The following is a 24903-nucleotide window of genomic DNA, read 5'->3' as shown; positions in this document are numbered from 1 at the left end:
AGGGCCAGGGGTCACTCTGAAGAAGCTGCATCATCATGTTCTGTCTTGCATTTGGCTGGTGAAGTCTCCACACTGGACGTGTCCAAGGACCAAGTAAATAATGCTCAAGATCCATGTGCCATGAAACCAATCACCACCATCCTCTGCTGCAACCCTGTTAGTACCAATACAAGGCAATGTTGGGATCAATGTCCAGTGTGCAGCAGAGATGAGTGCTTCTGTGAAGGGAGCCCCCCATTTGCCTTGAGAAATTATCAGAGTGTCCCCAACGACAGCCATGTGCTCTGTATTTCCCAGCTGTTCTCAGCAGTAAATCCCAGCGCTGTTTCCCTGGACAGAGCTGCCATGAGACTCCCACCATTGCTGGCTATTCCCTCCCCCTGACCTTAGGGAAGCCACTCTGGTGCCTGCTGCCCAGCAGAGTGTGGGCGTGTGGTGCCCCTCTCGCCAAAGGCAGGGCCAGTAAACATCCAGGCTGTGAGCTGTGTCCATGCTCAGCTGGTTTCTTATGAATTAAACCAGGGCCCTGGACCCTCCCTCTGACTGTAAACACGAACCCCCCCTTAGTGCCTGGTGTGTGTCAGCTCAGCACGGCCAGGGGCGTGAATGGTACCAGCCTAATTTCCTCATTAATGGGCCCTAGTTGAAGCCAAGGCTCACATGCTGTGTTTGACACTTGATCCGGCACCTACTGGAGTTGGTGGGGAAGCTCCTGTGACTTCAGTGGCTCAGGCTCAGACCCTGGGAGAATTCCCTGGGTAGTGGAGGGCAGGCCTGAGCCGCCAGCAAATGTGCCCAAGTCCCATTGTCAGAAGCGACATAAGCACTAGGGGACAGAAAGTTAAAGGTATTTAAGCACCTATAGTTACAGGCAGGCGCCTAGTGGGATTTTCAAAAGCAGCTAGCTGACAAACCCCCATTCATTTCATTGCCTTTTAAATCTGGCCCTTACGCTCCTAAGTCCTATTGACTTTCAGTTGAACTTAGACTCTTAATGCAGTGAGTCACTTTTGAAAATACCCTAAATACTTCATGCAGTTTTTCAGTCCATTCGTCAGTCTATTGCTGTTCACGTGTGCAAGGGAACAGGACCAATTACTAAACATTGAGCAAAGGAAGTGAATCGCTTTCCAGAGCCCTTTTGTCAATGAAGTAGTGTGAAAATCGTCGCACGCTCTGGGTTCTAGTAGTGCACTGATTGGTACATGCGCGCGCTCTCTCTCCCTCTCTCTCTCTGATCCTTTCACTCTCCGACTTGCATTGTAGGGGCCTGAAAACTTCTGAGAGCCATTGTCTGCTCTGTGCTCTGCACTCTCTTGGTACTCTACAAATCATCATCTGAATATCTTAAGCCCCCCAAGTACAGACGTGTGTGTGTGAGGGTGTTGGGATGGTAGGACAAATCGGTGTGGGGATGTTAAAAATACTTATTCATAAAACCATCATTCTTTAAAACTCATCCATAGTGCAGCCTCCCTCAGCTCCCCTTGCCCCTTATTCGTTTCTGGAGGAGGTGGAAGTGCATGACAACCGCTCTCCATGAGGCAAGTTCCCAGCTGTACACAGGGTGCATGCTGCTGTCTGGGAAGGGTGGGACAGACTCCAGGGCGCCCCTCAGAGTATCCAGTCTCACATGCAACATGAAACTGATCCCTGGACCCCCAGCTCCATTTATGGGTTTTAAGGGATCACAAACTGACTGCTTTGGCCCCTCAAGGCCCAAACTGTGCAACACACAAAACGTACTAAGGGCCACAGTGTTGTGCACCCAGAGAATGCAGATCATCAGGAATGCTCTGATTTAGTTCTAAATAATGAGGCTTTTCAAATGGAATAGCTTGACTCTGAAGGCTCCGAAAGCACTTCACACACTTACACAGCTGGCCACACTGGGCATGAGGGTGCCCCCCTTCCTCTCCGGCTGAAACACAGCAGGTGTCACCCAGGGGCCAACAGGACGAGTTTCTTTCAGGCAGATTTCCATGTACAGCTGCCCCTGAAGGGAGGGCCGGTTGGGTGGGTAGAGAGCTGTCGGCCAGGTTGGTGTTGGCAGGATATTGAAGGCCACTCTTCCAAAGAGGGGTTTGTGTCTCTACTGACCAGAAGTAGCCAGGAGCTCTGTTTGCAGCCTATCCGAGAGAACAGTCTGCAGGACTGTCGTGCCCCTCACTCTATGGGCCAGATTTAGACGCTTGTTCCCCTGAGTGTTGACTTGTTCAGCCAATAGCCCCAATGACTCCAATGAGGCTTCTTGAAGAATGACTAATGCTCAGGGAGAAGACAGGAGCTGGAGTCTGCCCCTTGCGAGGGCAGAGGGTGACTCAATACTAACTCACAGAGCGGACTGCTCTTTGCAAGGCTAGTGACCCAGCTGAGCATTGAGCCAGCCTAGCCCTGCTGGTCTGTTGGGAGGTGCCAGGATCCCAGCACAAGCAGGGCTGGCTGCAGAGCCACGGGGGTTGCATTAAGCTCTCATGCAGCTCACGATCCCCCCAGTGATTCCCTAACACAGCGTGTGCTCTGGAGAGAGATTTGTGCAGCAGCAATTGTCACCCCTCCCAGAAGGCTGGCTGAGAGCCAGAGTGACCAGTGTTAGGGGAGAACTGTCACAGCTTGGGTAATGATTCCTCTGTGACATCTCTCCCCCTCCTCTGATCTCCATGATATTACATGTCACTAAGCATTACTTCTCCCTTAGCTTGTTTGAAACCCCAAAGCCAACGAGATCCCTACTAAAAAGAAAACCATATTGGCTGATAAAAGGTAAGTTTATTTTATTGGAAGATTATGTGAATATTGCAATTAATACATCAGAAGAAAAGGGGACAGAAGAAGTTAAACCCTTCAGAGTCACAGCAATAGTCAAATTTTTCTGATTTTATTAATATCCTAACAAGGCTGCATCAGAGACTAAAGCAGGAAGGACAGTTCTAGGGAATGCAGGGGGTGAGAGCAGTGGGGACGTGGGAATAAAGACAGGTGTCATATGGATTGGTAAAATCTCCCATCTTAAACAGGAAGGAGTTTTGCTGGAAATCAGCATTATGGGAATGCTACAGACAGATCCTGGTTCCCTTGGGGAACCCCCTACAGACTGACACGGGAACCGGCCGAGCCCTCCAGGGGTCAGAGGGCTAAGAACACTCTGAGCTCTTCAGGGACTTCTCAAAGTTCTTCCCATCGTGTGTCACCTGGCAGGTGTAGGTCTCATGAGTCTTCCACTTTGATGCATCCAGAGACAGGTAACTGCTGGCCATGAACTTGTCGTCACTCTGTTTGGATGGCTTGGTCGTCTCCACTCCAGTGGAGATCTGCTGGCCGTCAGCTTTCCAAGTGACTTGGACTGAGCCTGGGTAAAAGCTGCCCAGCAGACAGACCAGTGTGGCTTTGCTCTTTGTTTTGATCTCTTCCGAGGATGGAGGGAAGAGGTGCACGGTAGGAGATGCCTTTGGCTGACCTACAAGACAAAGAGATTCAGTGTTAGAAAACCCAAATCCAGAGACTGCCAGTGCAGAATGTTCAACGTTCCAGATCTCTGCCGTGTAAGAAATCCAACTTTTCAGAAGTGCCGTGGGCAGAGTAATTATCTGAGATGTAAGATGCTCTTCTAGTTAAGGCACAGGACTAGGAATCAGGGACCCAATCCTTGGTCTCTCACATGCTTCCTTAGTGAACCTGGCCTAGTTAGTAACTGTCCCTATGCCTGTAAAAGGGGATATCACTTTACTCATTCTTTTTGTCCCTTGAATCACTGAAGGCTTGATCCCATATTCCTCCTACACAGGTATCTCCTACTGACTTCAGATAACAACTTGGGGCCTGAAGGGGTACAGTGTTGGTGCTAAAGGGAAGAAAAATCAATTGGTGTTAAAGGGAGTAGAGAATTGCATTGCAATCTGTATGCACTGGACTTCTCGCAAGAGCCTTTCACAAAGGAATGCTGCAGCTGATTCTGCATTGTGCTGCATTTTAGAAATCTAAAAGCAGCTTTCTAAAGCTTTTGGATGACGTTGTACTTACTAGTTTAAGGATATTTGTTAAGGTCTAAGCTTTACTTGGAGTTTAATGTGTGTGGTTAGGGCATTGGAAGCCACTTCAGTGCTCAGAGAGCAATCCGGGGTAACCTACATTTTCCCTTATGAAATAATCCTATAAAATGTAATTACAAAGCAAGCAACATGATCCAAAGAATGGGGCAGAGAGCTAGACAAGTTTAAGAGTGTTTCATATAAAGTACCATAAAATTCTATGGAGTTCTAAAAGAAAGATTTTTTTTTTAACCATCCTATGGTAGGAATAAAGTCTATACCTTAAATTCTGCAAGATGGGTCAATAAACCTATTAAGCAGTTATCATTGTCTGTCACACTCTGCAGGCCTTTCTACTAAGGGACCGCACTTTTGAATAAGACCTCAATGGGAAATAACCTCCTAACTCCTCCTGTGATATGGCGGCTGCTGAACAGCAGCCTTGTTACCAAGCTGGCTTGTTGCTGAAATGTTTTCAGAAGCTTGTAATGTACAGACTCCTGTACGGGACCAATTGCAGCCAAAGGACTCGAGCCAGTATGTGTCTAAGTGCCTTGCTGGATCAGGGTTCAAGACGAGCAAAAGGGACAATGCAAAATATCACAGTATTGGTTGATGTCAGGGTGGGTACAGAGTAGAGTCCCCTGCCCCCTTGCACGATGTTGTGCTATGTTACTGCAGGGAGCTATGGAGACAATAAGGGACCTCCTGGCTTAGGAAGGGACACACAAGTTTGCGGAATTTTCAACCCCCTAGTAAAAGGCACCTGCCTTCTAACTGGGGCAAACTGAGCAACTCTTCCTCATTCCAGGTAGCACCCTACTCCACAAGGGGTCGGTCCCACTGACGTCAGTGGGCCTGTTTGAAGAGCAAGGTGCTACTCAGCAAGAGTAGGCTCAGTGCAGCCTGCGGGCTGTAGTTATTTCACGCTTTACACAGGTCAAAGAGACAAACAATGTTGTCTGAATTAGCACAGGCAGCCCTGATTTACAGAGCCCTGGCTAGCTGAGATCTATCTGCTCCTCAAGGTTTTGCTGTACCTGAAGCCTGCTGGCCCAGCCAGCATCCTGATTGTTGAGCTCTGAGCTTGGCAGCCCGAGAATGCAGCTTCTAGGAAGCCGTCCAGACTGGCCAGCAACCTCGTTAATGTGCTAAAGGCTTGAGAGAGGTAGTTAGTGCAGCCTCTTTCAAGCCCTCTCCCCCCTCCGGCTGCTCCAAGCCCACCCCATTTATCTGTAGCCCTCCATATTTCAAAGGTGTTGGGTGTCCCTCAGCACCTGCAGAAAAACAGGTCTGAGGGTATTTCCAGACTGAAGCTACAGCCATCCAAGGAACAATGGAACCGACCCTCCAGGTCAGGATTAAGTCAGTCAGTGCAATTACACTCACTCAGTGTAAGTGTAAATCAGTGTAGTTCCATTGTTGTCAAGGGGACTGTGTTCATTTAAACTCCATCAGGATTCGTTCTTATATCTGTAAAATTACATTGATCTCATATCTCGCTCGAAATTAGCAATTCTACAACTAGGGCTGTCAAAAATGACCCATCAAATCTCTTGTCAGTGAAAAACTGGGTTTTCATCTCAATGGAAATTTTTACAGAATGTGTTTGAGGTCAAAATATTTCTTGTTGGAAACGCAAAAACTCAGAACCAAAAGGTTTCTGTAAATATCTGGGGGTTTTCTTTTTCACCCAATAATTACTGAAAAGAGAGTGTTTGTTTTTTAAATTTTTTTCCTGCAAAAATCAATTTTCTGCTGAGAATTTAGACAAAAATAACAGTTTTCATTTTTGTTGAAATTTTCCAGAAATTGAAACCCCATTTTGTGACTAACTCTTGCCAAAATGAAAAGTCTTCAAACTACTCCAGAAGGTCAGATTTCAAATGACATGAAAATAATGTGTCCTTTCTCACATTACATTTCAAGGGATTGTACATCTATTTTAAGGAGGCTTCGGTGCATTTTGGTGGAGATCTATTGAAAGTAAAGGCACTATGTCGTTTTACCCTGGCTGAGAATTTGGCCCTTGGTTTCTTTCTCATTTTGGGAACACCCAGTGTGAATAAGGAATGTCTAGTCCATTAAAACAAAAAACATTTTCTTTTAAAATGTTTTCTTTTAAGATGCTAACACCAGTTATTTAAAAATTGGGACCCAGCAGCAAAATCTGGGTAGGTTTCATGGGCAAATTCAGAAATCTGTTCATTGGGAAAAGATAAGAAAAATCCAGCATGGGACATCTAAACCTTGTTCTGACTATCCACAGATTGAACATTGTTCTCAATCCTGTGGAAAAGTCTGTGCATAAAGAGAGAGGAGACCCAATGCTGGCTCTAAGAGAGAAAAGGAGGAAAAAAATCATGGAAATATGACAGTATTGGCATTGAGAAGGAAAGGCGGTGAGTAATTCAGTGACTTACCAAGGACGGTCAGCTGGGTTCCTCCACCGAAGACAATCCACAGTGACACAAGGCTGTACAAAAACCAGTCATGTTCAATGGCAGGGAGAGGTTGCCACCGCTGCACGTGTGGAGAAAATAGACACAGGACGACAACTGGGATTTCCTTGAGGGCGAAGGTTCATCGTTTCTGGAGAAGCTCATAGTACAACTGATTGAATGAAGATCCATTGGGAGGTGAAGCAATGGAGTATTCCTTGGGAGAGCTGACATGGGGCCAAATTCTGGTCCCAGCATGCAGCCCACATAAGAGAGCAGAGGAGGGTCTTGTACTTAAGGCACTGGAGTGGGAGTCAGAAGATGGGTTCAAGTCCTGGTTCTGCCACAGACTGACTTTGTGCCCTAGGGCAAGTCACGTCATCTCTTGCCTTAGTTCCCCATCTGTAAAATGGGGATAGTACTTCCCTATTTCACAGGGGTGGTATAAGGATAAATTCCTTTAGGGCTGTGAGCTCCTCAGGTATGACAGTGATACAGGTCATAAACCTGCCTAGATAGAAGCAAATGAACTGTGTGCAAGGCAGCTGCTGCTGCACTGGGTTCCACTGTCCCTGTGCTCCACCAACACACCCACAGTCTGTGGATCTACAGATATGTCCAGCATGCCTGTGTGTGCTGCTGTGGATGGAGCTCCATCTAGCACCACTGTGGGTGGTGGAGGGGACGCAGAGAGTGTTTGAATTGGGGCTGCTAAGCTGTTGGTCCTTCCATTGCCAGCTGCCCCTCATAGGTCCCCAGGAGGGAGAGGCTGGCAGATTTATTTGGGATCCTGAGAGTGATCATGCTGAGCCACATTCAACCCTGCTACAATTATAGTGACTTGTGGGAATTCTACTAGAGAAGAATTAGGCCCATTTGCTGTCAGTATTTAATGTATCCAATAGTGTATTTTATGTCGGCGTTACCCATGTTTCTAAAGCACGTGTCTGTAGCTCACACCCTGGGAGCACTGGCCTCTCTACAGACCTAGTCAGTGTCAAAACTATCCTAGCGTCACACCAACAAGCGTCAGCAAAGAAACAGATCTGCCATGCCGGGGCTGCATGAGTGTGGATAGGAGACCAACATCACATGTTGTCCTCGTCTCTCATGTGGACAGTGCAGCCTTCCCTGCACCCGTCAGTGAGACGCTACCCCATCCCATGACACATGATCCTGCCTTACCTGATCAGGATCTCCAGATAGTCCGTGGGCCAGGGGTTGCTCTGAAGAAACTGCACCCTCCTGTTCCGTCTCTCATTTGGCTGGTGAAGTCTCCACACCGGACATGTCCGAGGAACAAGTAAATAGTGCACAAGCTCCGTGGGCCATGAAAGCAATCACCACCATCCTCTGCTGGGACCCCAGCCATCGATCGGATGCAGGTGTTCCTGGCGGTCTAGCTGGTAGCCAAGGTTCTGCATCTTGCATATGCTGGAAAATTCTCCATGCCCTGTTAGCACCAATACAAGGCAATGTTGGGATCAGTGTCCAGTGTGCAGCAGAGATGAGCACTTTCCTGAAGGGAGTCCCCCAGTTGCCTTTAGAAATTAACACAGTGTCCCCAACGACAGCCATGTGCTCTGTATTTCCCAGCTGTTCTCAGCAGTAAATCCCAGCGCTGTTTCCCTGGACGGAGCTGCCATGAGACTCGCACCATTGCTGGGCTAATCCCTCCCCCTCACCTTAGGGGAGCCGCACTGGTGCCTGCTGCCCAGCAGAGTGTGGGCGTGTGGTGCCCCTCTCGCCAAAGGCAGGGCCAGTAAACGTCCAGGCTGTGAGCTGTGTCCATGCTCAGCTGGTTTCTTATGAATTAAACCAGGGCCCTGGACCCTCCCTCTGACTGTAAATACGAACTCCCCCTTAGTGCCTGGTGTGTGTCAGCTCAGCACGGCCAGGGGAGTGAATGGTACCAGCCTAATTTCCTCATTAATGGGCCCTAGTTGAAGCCAAGGCTCACGTGCTGTGTTTGACACTTGATCCGGCACCTACTGGAGTTGGTGGGGAAGCTCCTGTGACTTCAGTGGTTGAGGCTCAGACCCTGGGAGAATTCCCTGGGTAGTGGAGGGCAGGCCTGAGCCGCTGGCAAATGTGCCCAAGTCCCATTGTCAGAAGCGACGTAAGCACTTGGGGACAGAGAGTTAAAGGTATTTAAGCACCTATAGTTACAGGCAGGCGCGTAGTGGGATTTTCAAAAGCAGCTAGCTGCCAAACCCTCATTCATTTCATTGCCTTTTAAATCTGGCCCTTAGGAAGCTAATTTGAATTGACTTTCAGTTGAACTTTAGACTTTTAATGGAGTTAGTCACTTTTGAAAATACCCTAAATACTTCATGTAGTTTTTCAGTCCATTCATCAGTCTATTGCAGTTCCCATGTGCAAGGGAACAGGCCCAGTTAATAAACTTTGAGCAAAGGAAGTTAATCTCTTTCCAGAGCTTTTTTGCCAATGGTGTGTGCTGATTTTTAACACTACTTCAATGGGGTCTAGCAACGAACTATTTATGGTACATGCGCGCTCTCTCTCTCTCAGACACGCTCTGTCCCATCCCTTCACTCTCATCCTTGCTTTGTCCCCTCTGTGCTCTGCACACTCTTGGTGCCCCACAAATCACTATATGGGATTCTTATCCTGCCATGTACAGTCCTGTGAGTGTGTTGGGATGGGGGCGGGGGGCGGCTCAGTCGGTCTGGGGATGTTAAAAATACTTTGTGAAGGTTAAAAAACCCTCATTGTTTAAAACTTCTCCGTAGTTCAGCCTCCCTCTGCTCCCCTTTCCCCTTATTCCCTTCTGTAGGAGATGGCAGTGCATGACTGGCCATCCATCTATCCATCAGTGTCACTCATATGGTGAGTGGGGGCAGCTTGATGGGATCTGACAAATACGTGGCATAAATGTATCCCTTTCCCTCCCTGGCCCCAGGACTGTAGGAGAATCAGGGTCCCTTGTGGCTGGCTGGCCCAACACGGCTCCGGGGTCCATCATAAACCCGCTCTGTAATGTGAGTTCCCAGCTGTACACATGGTGCATGCTGCTGTCTGGGAAGGGTGAGACAGACTCCAGAGCACCCCTCAGACAGAGTATCCTGTCTCACATGAAACCGATTCCCTAGCACAACTAATGGTTTTTTTAAGGGATGCAAACGGTCTGCTCTGGCCCATCAGGGCTCAAACTGTGCAGCGCCCCAGAAGTAACATGGGCCTGAGTGATACCAGAGAATCCAGAGCGTCAGCAATGTTCTGCTTTCACTTGAAAAGCATCTTGAATCTGAAGGCTCCCAAAGCACTTTACACATTTATGCAGCTGGTCATACTGGACATAAGTATGTCTGGCTGAAATGCAGCAGGTGTCACCCAGGGGCCAGCAGCACTTGCTTAATTCAGGCAGATTTCCATGTACAGCTGCCCCTGCTGGGAGGGCAGGTTGGGTACGTAGGGAGCTGTCATACAGGTTGGTGCTGGCAGAATATTAAAGGCCACTCTTCCAAAGGGGGGGGCTGTGTCTCTACAGATCAGAAGTAGCCAGAAGCTCTGTTTACAGCCTATCCCAGGGAACAGCCTGCAGCAGTGTGGTCCCCCTCACTCTATGGGCCAGATTTGGACACTTATTCCCCTAAGTGCTGACCTGTTCTGTCAATAGCCCATTGACTCCAATGAGGCTTGTTGAATCTGCCCCCTGCGAGGGCAGAGGGTGACTCAATACTAACTCACAGAGCAGACTGGTCTCTGCAGGGCTAGTGACCCAGCTGAGCATTGAGCCAGCCTAGCCCTGCTGGTCTGTTGGGAGCTGCCAGGATCCCAGCACAAGCAGGGCTGGCTGCAGAGCCATGGGGGTTTGCATTACACTCTCATGCAGCCCACGATCTCCCAGTGATTCCCTAACACAATGTGTGCTCTGGAGAGAGATTTGTGCAGCAGCAATTGTCACCCCTCCCAGAAGGCTGGCTGAGAGCCAGAGTGACCCGTGTTAGGGGAGAACAGTCACAGCTTGGGTAATGATCCCTCTGTGACATCTCTCCCCCTCCCCTGATCTCCATGATATTACACGTCACTCAGTGTTACTTTTCCCTTAGCTTGTCTGAAACCCCAAAGCCAACGAGATCCCTACTAAAAAGAAAACCATATTGGCTGATAAAAGGTAAGTTTATTTTATTGGAAGATTATGTGAATATTGCAATTAATACATCAGAAGAAAAGGGGACAGAAGAAGTTAAACCCTTCAGAGTCACAGCAATAGTCAAATTTTTCTGATTTTATTAATATCCTAACAAGGCTGCATCAGAGACTAAAGCAGGAAGGACAGTTCTAGGGAATGCAGGGGGTGAGAGCAGTGGGGACGTGGGAATAAAGACAGGTGTCATATGGATTGGTAAAATCTCCCATCTTAAACAGGAAGGAGTTTTGCTGGAAATCAGCATTATGGGAATGCTACAGACAGATCCTGGTTCCCTTGGGGAACCCCCTACAGACTGACACGGGAACCGGCCGAGCCCTCCAGGGGTCAGAGGGCTAAGAACACTCTGAGCTCTTCAGGGACTTCTCAAAGTTCTTCCCATCGTGTGTCACCTGGCAGGTGTAGGTCTCATGAGTCTTCCACTTTGATGCATCCAGAGACAGGTAACTGCTGGCCATGAACTTGTCGTCACTCTGTTTGGATGGCTTGGTCGTCTCCACTCCAGTGGAGATCTGCTGGCCGTCAGCTTTCCAAGTGACTTGGACTGAGCCTGGGTAAAAGCTGCCCAGCAGACAGACCAGTGTGGCTTTGCTCTTTGTTTTGATCTCTTCCGAGGATGGAGGGAAGAGGTGCACGGTAGGAGATGCCTTTGGCTGACCTACAAGACAAAGAGATTCAGTGTTAGAAAACCCAAATCCAGAGACTGCAGTGCAGAATGTTCAACGTTCCAGATCTCTGCCGTGTAACAAATCCAAACTCTCACAAGTGCCATGGGCACGGTAATTATCTGAGATGTAAGATGTTCTTCTGGTTAAGGCACAGGACTGGGAATCAGGAGATTTGGGGTCTAATCATTGCTCTGCCATAGGGTTCCTTAGTGAACCTGGCCTAGTTATTTACTGTCCCTATGGCTGTAAAAGGGGATAATATTACTTTACTCATCCTTTTTGTCACTTTGATCCGTGAAGGCTTTATCTTGTATTCCTGCTGCACCCATAACTCCCACTGACTTCAAATAATAACTTGGGGCCTGCAAGGTGTACAGCGTTGGCACTAAAGATACAAATTATTGTTATGAAAGTGAGCAAAGAAGTATGTTGCGATCTATATGCATTGGATGTCTAGCATGAGTGGTTCACAAAGAAAAGCTGCAATTCGTTCTACATTGTGCTGCATTTTAGAAATCTAAAATCCGCTTTCTAAGGGTTTTGGACTATGTTCTGGATATTTGTTTGGGGTTATTTCTTAGAGTTTAATGTGTGTGGTTAGGGCACCAGAAGCCGCTTCAGTGCCCAGAAGGGAATCTGGGGTAACCCACATTTTCCCGTATGGAATAATCCTATAAAATGTAATAACAAAGCAACCAACAAGAGCCAAAGAATGGGACAGGGGATCTAGACACATTGATAGCATTCCATAGAAACTACTGTAATATAGTACAGCACTTTCATAGAGAGAGCTCTTTTGAACCACTCTATGTCATTCTATGGCACAGATAAAGTTTCAGGATATAAAATTCTGCAACATAAATCAAAGATCTCATTGAGCAGTTACCATTGTTCATCACATTCTGTAGGTCTCTAAGCTAAGGGTCAGATCTGTCTGCATGAGTCTTGGCTGGGAAATAGCCTTTTATCGCACCGTGTTATATACTGGATACTCTTGTTGCTAAGTTTCAGAGTAACAGCCGTGTTAGTCTGTATTCGCAAAAAGAAAAGGAGTACTAGTGGCACCTTAGAGACTAACCAATTTATTTGAGCATAAGCTTCCGTGAGCTACAGCTCACTTCATCAGTTGCATCCGATGAAGTGAGCTGTAGCTCACGAAAGCTTATGCTCAAATAAATTGGTTAGTCTCTAAGGTGCCACTAGTACTCCTTTTCTTCTTGTTGCTAAAATGTTTTCAGAAACATTTATGGGACCAAAGGACTCGAGTCAGTATGTGTCTCAGTGCTTTGCTGGATCAGGGTCCAAGACAAGAGGAAAAGGGACATTGCAAGATACGGACACAATAAAGGACATACTGATTTAGGAATGGGTGCACCAGGGGTTTAAAAATTCCTCAGACTTGTAACATCCAGACACCTGGGACCAAACTGAGCAACTCTTCCTCATTCCAGGTAGCACTTTACTCCACAAGGGGTCGGTCCCACTGACGTCAGTGGGCCTGTTTGAAGAGCAAGGTGCTACTCAGCATGAGTAGGCTCAGTGCAGCCTGCGGGCTGTAGTTATTTCACGCTTTACACAGGTCAAAGTGACAAACAATGTTGTCTGAGTTAGCACAGGCAGCCCTGATTTACTGAGCCCTGGCTAGCCGAGAACTATCTGCTCCTCAAGGTTTTACTCTAACAGAAGTTGCTGGCACAGCCAGCATCCTCTCCATTGAGTTCTGAGCTTGGCAGCCCTAGAATGAAGCTTCAAAGAAGCTGGCCAGCAACCTTGTTAATGTGCTCCAGACTTCGGAGAGGCAATTAGTGCAGCCTCTTTCAAGTCCTTCCTGCACCCCGCATAGGCTGCTCCAAACCACCCCACCCCCATTTATCTTCAGCCCTCCATATTTCAAAGGTGTTGGGTGTCCTTCAGCACAGTCAGAAAATCAGGTCTGAGTGGTATTTCCAAACTGAAATCCATGATAGCCACAGTCATCCAAGGAACAATGGAACCGATCCCCTGGGTCAGAAGTCAGTCAGTGCAATTGCACTCACTCCGTGTAAGTGTAAATCAGTGTCATTCCATTGGTGCCAAGGGGGCTACACTGATTTACACCACATGAGGATCTGTTCTTATACTGTAAAAATATCAATCGCTGAACTTGCTCTGAAAGGAGACTGCAAATAGGGGTGTTAAAAATTACCCACCAAATCTCTTGTCAGTTAAAACATTGGGGTTTTATCTAAATGGAAGTTTTTGCAGAATGTTTCTCCAGATCTCGAAAAAACATCTTTTTTTACTGTTGGAAAAGCAAAAACTCAAAACCAAATATTTTCACCTGAACTCTGATTTCTCCCACCTCCCCGGCTTTTCAGTAATTGTTCGGTGACAACATTTTGGTGTTTGGGTTTGGGGGTTTTGCCCAAAAGTCAAAATTTTCTGCTGAAAATTTAGATGAAAATATTTTTTTTAAATTTTTGTTGAAAATTTCCTATAAGGAAACTTTAATAATATTTTGTGACCAACTCTCACTAATTTGAATTTTCTTCAAGCTAACCAGACAAATCGGGTTTTAGATTGCAACAAACACATTATTTTCTCTATCACATTACGTTTCAAGGTATTGTACACCCATCTTAAAGAGATTTGGATGATTTTTGGTGTAGGTTTATTGAAGACCATGGGACTATTTTGTTTGATCTTGGTTGAGAATCTGGCCCCTGGTTTCTTTCACATATGAGTCAAAACCGAGTGCTAATAAGAAATGTCTAATCCAGTAAAACCAAAGCAAATAAAAAACAATTGGGGGTTGGGAAATATTTCCCTGAAGAGGCTAATACCAGTTATTTCAAAATTGGGACCTGACAGCAGAATCTGGACATGTTTCATGGGCAAATTCAAAACCCTGTTCACAGGTACAATATAAGAAAATCCAGCATGCGACATGTACACCCTATTCTGACTATCCACGAGTTAAACATTGTTCTCAACCCTGTGGGAAGGTGTGTGCATAAAGAGAGAGGAGACCCGAGCCTGACACTAAGGTAGAAAAGGAGGAAAAAATCATGGAAACATGACAGTATTGGCATTGAGAAGGAAAGGCGGTGAGTAATTCAGTGACTTACCAAGGACGGTCAGCTGGGTTCCTCCACCGAAGACATCCCACAGTGACACACGGCTGTACAAAAACCAGTCATGAACAATGGCAGGGAGGGGTCGCCACCACTGCACGTGTGGGGAAAATAGTCATTGGAAAACTTCTGCTGGCTCTCCATGAGAGTGAAGGTTCATCATTTCTGGAGAAGCTCAAAGTACAATTGATTGAATGAAGATCCATTGGGAGGAGAAGTAATGGAGTATTCCTTGGGAGAGCTGACGTGGGGCCAAATCCTGGTCCCAGCACACAGCCCATGTAAGAGAGCAGAGGATGGTCTTGTCCTTAAGGCACTGGAGCAGGAGTCAGGAGACCGGGATGCAAGTCCTGGCTCTGCCACAGACTGATGTTGTGCCCTTGGGCAAGTCAGATCATCTGTGTGCCTCAATTCCCCATCTGTAAAATGGGGATAGTACTTCCCTATTTCACCAGGGATGCTGTAAGGATAAATTCCTTTAGGGCTGTGAGATGCTCAGGCACAACAGTGCTACAGGTCATAAACCAACCTAGATAGAAGTAAAGGGGCTGTGTGCTAAGCAGCTGCCACTCCACTGGGTTCCACTGCCCCTGTGCTCCCCAAACACACCCACGGTCTGTGGATCTTCAGCTGGCCCTCGTAGGTCCATAGGAGGGACAGGCTGGCAGATTTATTTGGGATGCTGATAGTGAACATGCTGAGCCAGGTTCAACCCTGGTGCAATTATAGTGGTTTGTATGGAATTTTACTACCGAAGAATTAGGCCCATTTATTGTCAGTATTTAATGTATCCAATAGGGAATCTCATGTGGGCGATACCCATGTTTCCAAAGCACTTGTTTGTAGCCCACACCCCTGGGAGCACTGGCCTCTCTACAGACCTAGTCAGTGTCAAAACTATCCTAGCTTCACACCAAGAAGTGTCAGCAAAGAAACAGATCTGCCATGTTGGGACTGCTTGTGTGTGGATAGGAAACCAACACCACGTGTAGTCCTCGTCTCTCATCTGGACAATGCAGCCTTCCCTGCACCCGTCAGTGAGACGCTACCCCATCCCATGACACATGATCCTGCCTTACCTGATCAGGATCTGCAGATAGTCCGTGGGCGAGGGGTCGCTCTGAGTCACTGGGCACAGAAGATCTGCAAGACACTGTGTCAAAACGTCGTGTGTTCACTTTTGGCTGAACCATGCCAGGGGCTGGTGAAGTCTCCACACTGGACATGTTGGAGGAACAAGTAAATAGTGCACAAGATCTGTGTGCCATGAAAGCAATCACCACCATCATCTGCTGGGACCCCAGCCTTGGTTCGGATGCAGGCGTTCCTGGCGGCCTCTCTAGAAGCCAAGATTCTGCATCTGGCATATGCTGGAAAATGCTCCAAGCCCTGTTAGCACCAATACAAGGCAATGTTGGGATCAATATCCAGTATACAACAGAGATCAGCACTTTCCTGAAGAGAGCCCCTGAGTTGCCTTTAGAAATTAACGCATTGCCAGCAACGACAGCCATTTGCTCTGTATTTCCCAGCTGTTCTCAGCAGTAAATCCCAGCGCTGTTTCCCTGGACAGAGCTGCCATGAGACTCCCACCATTGCTGGGCTATTCCCTCCCCCTCACCTTAGGGGAGCCGCACTGGTGCCTGCTGCCCAGCAGAGTGTGGGCGTGTGGTGCCCCTCTCGCCAAAGGCAGGGCCAGTAAACGTCTAGGCTGTGAGCTGTGTCCATGCTCAGCTGGTTTCTTATGAATTAAACCAGGGCCCTGGACCCTCCCTCTGACTGTAAATACAACCCCCCCTTAGCGCCTGGTGTGTCCCCGCTCAGCGCAGCCAGGGGTGTGAATGGTACCAGCCTAATTTCCTCATTAATGGGCCCTAGTTGAAGCCAAGGCTCACGTGCTGTGTTTGACACTTGATCCGGCACCTACAGAAGTTGGTGGGGAAGCTCCTGTGACTTCAGTGGTTGAGGCTCAGACCCTGGGAGAATTCCCTGGGTAGTGGAGGGCAGGCCTGAGCCACCAGCAAAAGTCCCCAAGTCCCATTGTCAGAAGTGACGTAAGTACTCACGCCTGGAGTGTTAATGGTGTTTAAGCATCTAAATATACAGGTAGGCACCTTGTGGGATTTTGAGAAGCACCTAGTTGCCAAACCCCCATTCATTTCATTGCCTTTTTAATCTGGCCCTTACGCTCCTAAGTCCTATTGACTTTCAGTTGAACTTAGACTTTTAATGGAGTGAGTCACTTTTGAAAATACCCTAAATACTTCATGCAGTTTTTCTGTCCTTTCGTCAGTCTATTACGGTTCACCTGTGCAAGGGAGCAGGACCAATTACTAAACATTGAGCAAAGGAAGTGAATCGCTTTCCAGAGCCTTTTTGTCAATGAAGTAGCGTTAAAATCAGCGCACGCTCTGGGTTCCAGTAGTGTACTCGTTGGCACACGCGCTCTCTCTCTCACTCACACACACACACATGCTCTGTCTGATCCTTTCACTCTCATCCTAGCATTGTAAGCTCCTGAAAACTTCTGAGAGCCATTATCCCCTCTGTGCTCTGCACACGCTTGGTGCTCCAGAAATCATCATCTGGATATCTGGGCAGAGAGCTGTCACCTAAGTCGGTGTTGGCAGGATATTAAAGGCCACTCTTCAAAGAGGGGTTTGTGTCTATACTGACTAGAAGTAGCCAGGAGCTCTGTTTACAGCCTATCCCAGGGAACCGCCATCAGCAGTGCCCCTCTCTCTATGGGCCAGATTTGGTCACTTATTCCCCTTAGTGTTGAGCTGTTCAGCCAATAACCCCACTGATTCGAATGAGGCTACTTGAAGAATTACTAATGCTCAGGGAGAAGGTGGTACCGGAATCTGCCCCCTGCGAGGGCAGAGGGTGACTCCGTACTAACTCACAGAGCAGCCTGCTCTCTGCAGGGCTAGTGACCCAGCTGAGCATTGACCCAGAGTAAAAAGAACACAATATTAGCTGATAAAAGGTAAATTTATTTTATTGGAAGAGAAGGTGAATGTTGCAATTAATACACAAGATGTAAAAGGGACAGAAGAAGTTAAACTCTTCACAGATACAGCAATAGTCAAATTTTTGCGATTTTATTAATATCCTAACAAGGCTGTATCAGAGACTAAAGCAGGAAGGAGAATTCCAGGGAATGCAGGGGGTGAGAGCGGTGGGGACATGGGAATAAAGACAGGTGTCATATGGATTGGTAAAATCCCCCACCTAAAAGAGGAAGCAGATTTGCTGGAAATCGGCATTATGGGAATGCTACAGAGAGATCCTGGCTCCCTTGGGGAACCCCCTACAGACTGACACGGGAACCGGCCGAGCCCTCCGGGGGTCAGAGGGTTAAGAACACTCTGAGCTCTTCAGGGACTTCTCGAAGTTCTTCCCATCGTGTGTCACCTGGCAGGTGTAGGTCTCATGAGTCTTCCACTTTGATGCATCCAGAGACAGGTAACTGCTGGCCATGAACTTGTCGTCACTCTGTTTGGATGGCTTGGTCGTCTCCACTCCAGTGGAGATCTGCTGGCCATCAGCTTTCCAAGTGACTTGGACTGAGCCTGGGTAAAAGCTGCCCAGCAGACAGACCAGTGTGGCTTTGCTCTTTGTTTTGATCTCTTCCGAGGATGGAGGGAAGAGGTGCACGGTGGGAGATGCCTTTTGCTGACCTACAAGACAAGGAGATTCAGTGTTAGAAAACCCAAATCCAGAGACTCCCAGTGCAGAATGTAAGAAATTCCAGATCTCTGCAAAGGTGCCACAAGTACTCCTTTTCTTTTTGCGAATGCAGACTAACACGGCTGTTACTCTAAAACAGATCTCTGCAGTGTAACAAATCCAACTTCTCACAAGCACCATGGGCAGGGTAATGATCTGGGATGTAAGGTGTTCTTGTGGTTAAGGCACAGGACTGGGAATCTGGACACTTGGGGTCCATTCCTAGTTCTGCCCCAGGCTTCCTTAGTGAACCTGATGAAGTCACTTACCTCTCAGGCTATGGAAGGGGGTCACATCACTGACCTCAGCGCACGCAGGCTTTTTCTCAAGGTTTATGGTTTTTTACATATTTCTAAAGCGCTGAGACACTTGGTGGAAGGTGCTGTAGAAGTGCGAAGTATTATCAGGATTGTTTCCAAGCTCACCTTTTCATTCATTGTTGCTCAGAGAAAGGGAAATACGACTTCTGAACAGCTAGCAACCTCGGCAGTTTGCAGAGAATTCCTCCCTATTAAGTGCAAGATTTTGATACCTTTCCTCACATTGAGTAGCACCTTCCTTCTCAAATGGTGCCATTTAGTGCAGAGGAAGGTGCTACTCATTGAATTAAGTAGGAAGATATTTCCATGGTGAAAACACTCTCTCTCATTTCTCAAGAACAGACTATCTGAGAATGGGGCTATTTCTTAGGGTCTAAGCTTAGAGTTTAATTTGCCTGTTCAGGCCTTGGGGGCTGCTTCACTAGAGTCACAGAGGAATGTGGGGTAACCCACATATTTCCAAATGAAAAAAATGCTATAACAGATAATTAGAAAAAAAACAAAACAGTAGGATCCAAAGCATAGGATGGGAGAGCTACATGCATTAAATAGTGTTTTATAGAAAGTAGTATAAAATTCTGTAGTTTTGAGGTGGGGGGGGGAGTTTGTTTGTGAACCATCCTATGGAATTCCATAGCAGGGATAAATTCTCTATTCTGCCAAGTGGGTCGATAAACCCATTGTTGAATCATCATTGTCTGTCTGGGTCTGTAGGTCTCTCTGCTAAGGGTCAGATCTTCTGCTTAACACCTGGGTGACAAACAATCTCCTACCACAGCCTGGTTGCCTGTTCCTGTTGCTGAACAGCCTAGTTATCAAGCAAGCTTGTGTTCAGCAGCTGTAAAGTACAGACTCATTTATGGGACCAATCCCTGCTTCAGGGCCCGATCCAGTGTGCATCTGAGTGTTTTGCTAGATTGGGGCTCAAGACCAGAGGAAAAGGGACCTTGCAAACTACCACACTGAGGGTTGATTTCATGGTGGGGGCAGAGTAGATTCCCCTGGGCCCTAACCTGGTACTATGCTGTGTAACTGCATAGAGACGGGGGGACATTGAAGGCACTACCTGCTTAAGAAGGGACGCAAAAGTTTGGGGAATTTTTAAACCCTTAGTAACATTTCTGCAGCAGCAGCCTTGGTGCTGGGGCCAAATTGGGATGCCCGTCCTCGCGCCAGGTTGCACCTTACTCCATAGGCGGTCGGTCCCATTACATTAGTGGGACTGTATGAAAAGCAATGTGCTACTCGGCATGAGTAGGGCTCCCGCAGTCTGGGCCCTAATTATTTCACGCTTTATGTAGGTCAAAGCAGCCAAGAATGGTATTTGAGCTAATACTGTCAGCCCTGACTTACTGAGCACTGGCTAAGCCAGGTCCACTATGTCCCCTAGGCTGTTCTGTAAGTGAAGCCGGCTGGTCCAGCCAGCATCCTGATCACTGAGCTCTGAGCTTGGCAGACACACAATCCAGCCTCTATGAAGCCGTCCAGCCTTTCAGACTGGCCAGCAACCTTGCTAGTGCACAGTTAGTGCAACCTCTTTAAATCCCTTCCCCCTGCAGGCTGCTCCCACCCCACCCCATTTAACTAATATCTTGCATATCTGAAAGGTTTTGGGTGGGTTTGGGTTGCATAGCCAAACTGAAATCCAATTTTCTCCAAGGTACAATGGAGCAGATCTTCAGTGTCAGGAGTAAGTCAGTCAGTGCAATTAGACTCACTCAGGGTAAGCGTAAATCAGTGTAGTCCATTGCTCGCAAGGAAGCTACGTGGATTTACACCATGTGGGGAGCTGGCCATCTATTTTTAGAATTTGATCAGTCCCTTGTCTAGCTCCAACTGAGCAATGCTACAATAGGGTTGGTTGAAAATGACCATCAAAACCATTTTCAGTGGAAAATTGGTTTTCCACTGAATGAATATTTTTGTGGCAAGTATCTGCTTTTCTCAAAAAAAAATCATTTTTTTTGTTGAAAATCCGAAAATGGAAAAAGTGGAAATCTTAAGCCAAAACCTCTCAATAATTGAAGCATTCTCGGTTTTCAGCTGAAAATGCTTGTTTGGGATTTTGGGCCCATTGAGATGAAAATGATTTTTTTGTTTTGCTTTTTCTGAAATTATTCACAGAAGAAAACCATATTTTCTGCCCAGCTCTCATTCCTAAGCATTCCCTTCCAACGGCCCCCAACAAATCCAATTTTAAATCACCAGGGAGCAAGGATTTTTATAGCAGATGAGATGTCACGGGATTGGACACCTGTCTGCAGGATCCTGGGGTGAGTGCTGGTGGAGGTCTATTGCGGACAATGGAGCTAGGGCATTGCACGGCACCGGAGAAGCTGGCCCGGGGTTTCTTTCATACACTAACTAGCACCCGGTGCTAATGAGAAATAGTTAATACCCGAAAAGAAAAAGAGGGAAAATCTTTTCCTGAAGGGGCTAAAACTAGGTCATCGTAAGTGGGGACCCAGTGGCAGAATCTCAATAGGTTTCATGGTCAAATTCAAACTTCTCTTGAGTGGGAAAAGAAAAGAAAATCCAACATGGGCCATGTACACCTGCTATGACTATCCAGAGAGACTAAACTTTCTTCCCAAGACAGTGTAAAGGTCCATATATAAAGTGAGAGGAGTCCCGAGCCCAGCATGAAGACGAAGAAAGCAGGAAAAAACCATGGAAAATGTACAATACAGCCAGGAGGAGGAAAGTTTGAGAGTAATTCAGTGACTTACCAAGGACGGTCAACTGGGTTCCTCCACCGAAGATCCACCACAGTGACACACGGCTGTACAAAAACCTGTCCCAGTCGATGGCAGGGAGAGGTCACCTCCACTGCCCGTGAGGGGGGGAAAAGAGGTATGGGGCAATCTCCACTGGCACCCCATGGGAGTGCAGGTTTATCCTTTCCGGAGAAACTCATTGTACAATCGGAGGAGTGAAGATCCACTGGGAAGTGAAGCAATGGAGTATTCCTTGGGAGAACTCAGAATAAGGCCAAACCCTGGTCCCCGCAGACAGCCCACATAAGAGAGCAGAAGATGGGCTTGTCGTTAAGGCAGTGGATTGGGAGTCAGGAAAGCGGCGTTCATGTCCTGGCTCTGCCACTGACTTTGTATCTTTGAGCAAGTGACACCCTCTCTGTGCCTCCATTCCCCGTCTGTAAAATGGGGGCAGCACTTCCGTGCCTCCGAGGGTGGTGTAAGGATAAGTTCTGTCGTGTCCCAGAGATGCTCAGGCACTACAGTGATGGGGGCGTGATGGTACCTAGAGGGAACCAAAGGAGCTCTGTGCTCTGGTACTGTGCTGGGTCCCACCACTACAGCGCTCCCCCAACCCCCGCACCGGCTGTGGATCTGCATGCGTGTCTGTGCTGCTGTGCCTGGAGCCCGTGGAGAACGGGTCTGGGTGCTGGAGGGCATGTACACAACTGGACTGCGTGTTGGTCCCTCCACTGCCATTTGGCCAGGACAGGTCAATACTGGGCCACATTCGTCACTGGTGCCATTGTAATGACTTCAGTGGAATTACGTCGGGGAAAGAATGAGGCGCACGAGCTGTCGTGTATGTTACGGATGCGATAACCAAACTTAGAAAGCACGTGTCCGGAACCCCACACGCCTGGGAGCACCAGCATCCTTCTCGACCTAATTAATGTACAGCATGTCCCGGTGACCCACCAATAAGTGTCAGCGAAGAGACAGATCAGACATGTCAGGCGCTGCACACGCGTGGATCGGGTGTGATCCAAACCACGTGCTGTCCTCGTCTACTCTCTGAATAGTGCAGCCTCCCTGCACCTGTCCGTGAGAAGCTAAGACGTCCCCTCCCCCATTGTCCTAACGTACCTGATCGGGATCTTCAGATCGTCCAGGGGGTCGCTCTGACTCACTGGGCACAGCCCTTCTGCCAGACGCTGCGTCATGACGTCCTGTGTTCGCTCTCAGCTGAGCCATGCAGGGGGCTGGTGAAGTCTCCACATTGGACATGCCTGAGGAAGGGCTGAAGATCCATGTGCCATGAAACCGATGACCACCACGCTCTGTCTGAACCCCAGCAGTGGGTCAGGTGCAGGCATTGCTGGAAGCCCAGAGTCAAGCAAGATGCTCAGAACCTTTGGTGTTTGTAAAAGCCGTGTCCATCGCACAGCTGACATATGCTGGAAAATGCCCCAGACCCTGTTGGCACCAATACAAGGCCAGGCTGGTATCCGCCCATGTGCAGTGCACAGCAGAGATCAGCACTTTCCTCGTGGGAGCCTCCAGTTGCCTTTAGAAATTAACACATTGCCCCCAACGACAGCCATGTGCTCTGTATTTCCCAGCTGTTCTCAGCAGTAAATCCCAGCGCTGTCTCCCTGGACGGAGCTGCCATGAGACTCCCACCATTGCTGGGCTATTCCCTTCCCCTCACCTTAGGGGAGCCGCACTGGTGCCTGCTGCCCAGCAGAGTGTGGGCGTGTGGTGCCCCTCTCGCCAAAGGCAGGGCCAGTAAACGTCCAGGCTGTGAGCTGTGTCCATGCTCAGCTGGTTTCTCGTGAATTAAACCAGGGCCCTGGACCCTCCCTCTGACTGTAAACACGAACCCCCCCTTAGTGCCTGGTGTGTGTCAGCTCAGCACGGCCAGGGGTGTGAATGGTACCAGCCTAATTTCCTCATTAATGGGCCGCAGTTGAAGCCAAGGCTCACATGCTGTGTTTGACACACTAACAGACACTTACTGGAGTTGGTGGGGAAGCTCCTGTGACTTCAGTGGCTCAGGCTCAGACTCTGTGAGAATTCCCTGGGTAGGGAGGGGAGGCCTGAGCCTCTGGCAAAAGTGCTGAAGTCCCCTTGTCAGAAGGGACTTCAGCACGTTGGGCTGGAGTGTTAAAGGTATTTAAGCACCTATATGTACAGGATGGCACCTAGCGGGATTTTCAAAAGCACCTAGCTGCCAAACGCCCATTCATTTCATTGCCTTTTAAATCTGGCCCTTACACTTCTAAATCCTATTGACTTTCAGTTGAACTTAGACTTTTAATGGAGTTAGTCACTTTTGAAAACCCCTTAAATACTTCATGTAGCTTTTCAGTCCATTCATCAGTCTATTGTAGTTTACATGTGCAAGGCAACAGAGCCTTTTTGTCAATGAAGTAGTGTTAAAATCAGCGCACGCCCTGAATTCGAGTAGCGAACTCCATGGCCCATGCTCGTTCTCCCTCTCATACACACGTTCTGTGTGAGCTGCTGAAAACTTCTGAGAGCCCTTGTCTCCTCTGTGTACTGCACACTCTTGGGGCTCCACAAATCATAACCTGGAATTCTTACCCTCCCACCATGTACAGACCTGTTTGTGTAGGGGGGGAATGGTGGGACAGTTGGTCTGGTGATGTTAAAAATACTTTGTGAAGTTTAAGAACCCTTCATTCTTTCAAACTCATCCATATCGCAGCCTCCCTCTGCTCCCTTTCCACTTAACCCCTTCTGTAGGAGATGGCAGTGCATGACTGGCCATCCATCCACCCATCCATGTCACCCGTATTGTGAGAGGTGACAGCTCGGTGGTATCTGACACATATGTGGCATATGTGATACAAACGTATCCCTTTACCTCCCTGGCCCCAGGACTGTCAGGGAATCAGGGTCTCCTTTGGCTGGTGGCCCAGCACGGCTCGGGGTCCATGATAAATGTCTTTGTGATGCAAATTTCCAGCTATACACACGGTGCATGCTGCTGTCTGGGAAGGGTGAGACAGACCCCGGAGCTCCCCTCCGAGTATCCAGTCTCACATGAAACTGATTCCCCAGGACAACTATGGGGTAATTAATGGGACACAAATTGTCTGCTCTGGCCTGTCAAGGCTCAAATTGTGCAAAAGCCCAGAAGTAACAAAGGCCTGAGTGTTTCCAGAGAATCCATATCATCAGTAATGTTTTGATTTCATTTGAAAAGCATCTTGAATCTGAAGACTCCCAAAGCACTTTACTCATTTACACAGTTGGTCAAACTGCACATAAAGGTCACTGCCTTCCCCTCTGGCTGAAACACAGCAGGTGTGTCTCAGTGGCCAGCAGCACTTGTTTAATTCAGGCAGATTTCCATGTACAGCTGCCCCTGCTGGGAGGGCAGGTTGGGTGCGTAGGGAGCTGTCCCCCAAGTTGGTGTTTAATATCCTGCCCAATGGAACTCTTCCAAAGAGGTCCGTTGGGTCTCTACTGACCAGAAGTAGCCAGGAGCTCTATTTATAGCCTAACCCAGGGACCAACCTGCAGCAGTGTCGTGCCCCTCACCCTATGGGCCAGATTTGGACGCTTATTCCCCTGAGTCCTGAGCTGTTCAGCCAATAGCCCATTGACTGACTCTAATGAGGCTTCTTGAAGAATGACTAAAGGGAGAAAACGGGAGCCGGAATCTGCCCCCTGCGAGGGCAGAGGGTGACTCAATACTAACT

The 24903-nt window shown here is 48.0% G+C and overlaps 1 protein-coding gene across 1 annotated transcript; it reads right to left on the bottom strand.

Annotated features, from left to right (window-relative positions):
- Positions 1 to 17438: 17438 nt before the first annotated feature.
- On the bottom strand, positions 17439 to 22395 carry LOC140898990 (immunoglobulin lambda constant 1). Its single transcript, XM_078848985.1, has 3 exons — positions 22319 to 22395; positions 21206 to 21270; positions 17439 to 18107 (listed from the first exon to the last, which is right to left on the bottom strand). The coding sequence occupies exons 1-3, from the start codon at positions 22393 to 22395 to the stop codon at positions 17785 to 17787; spliced, it is 465 nt and encodes a 154-aa protein (XP_078705111.1). The 3' UTR covers positions 17439 to 17784.
- Positions 22396 to 24903: the final 2508 nt, after the last annotated feature.

The sequence above is a fragment of the Lepidochelys kempii genome, chromosome 15 (genome assembly GCF_965140285.1).
Source record: "Lepidochelys kempii isolate rLepKem1 chromosome 15, rLepKem1.hap1, whole genome shotgun sequence".
NCBI classification, from domain to species: Eukaryota; Metazoa; Chordata; order Testudines; family Cheloniidae; genus Lepidochelys; species Lepidochelys kempii.
Note: the sequence above shows the minus strand (reverse complement) of the source record. Positions and strands in the feature narration are given on the sequence as shown.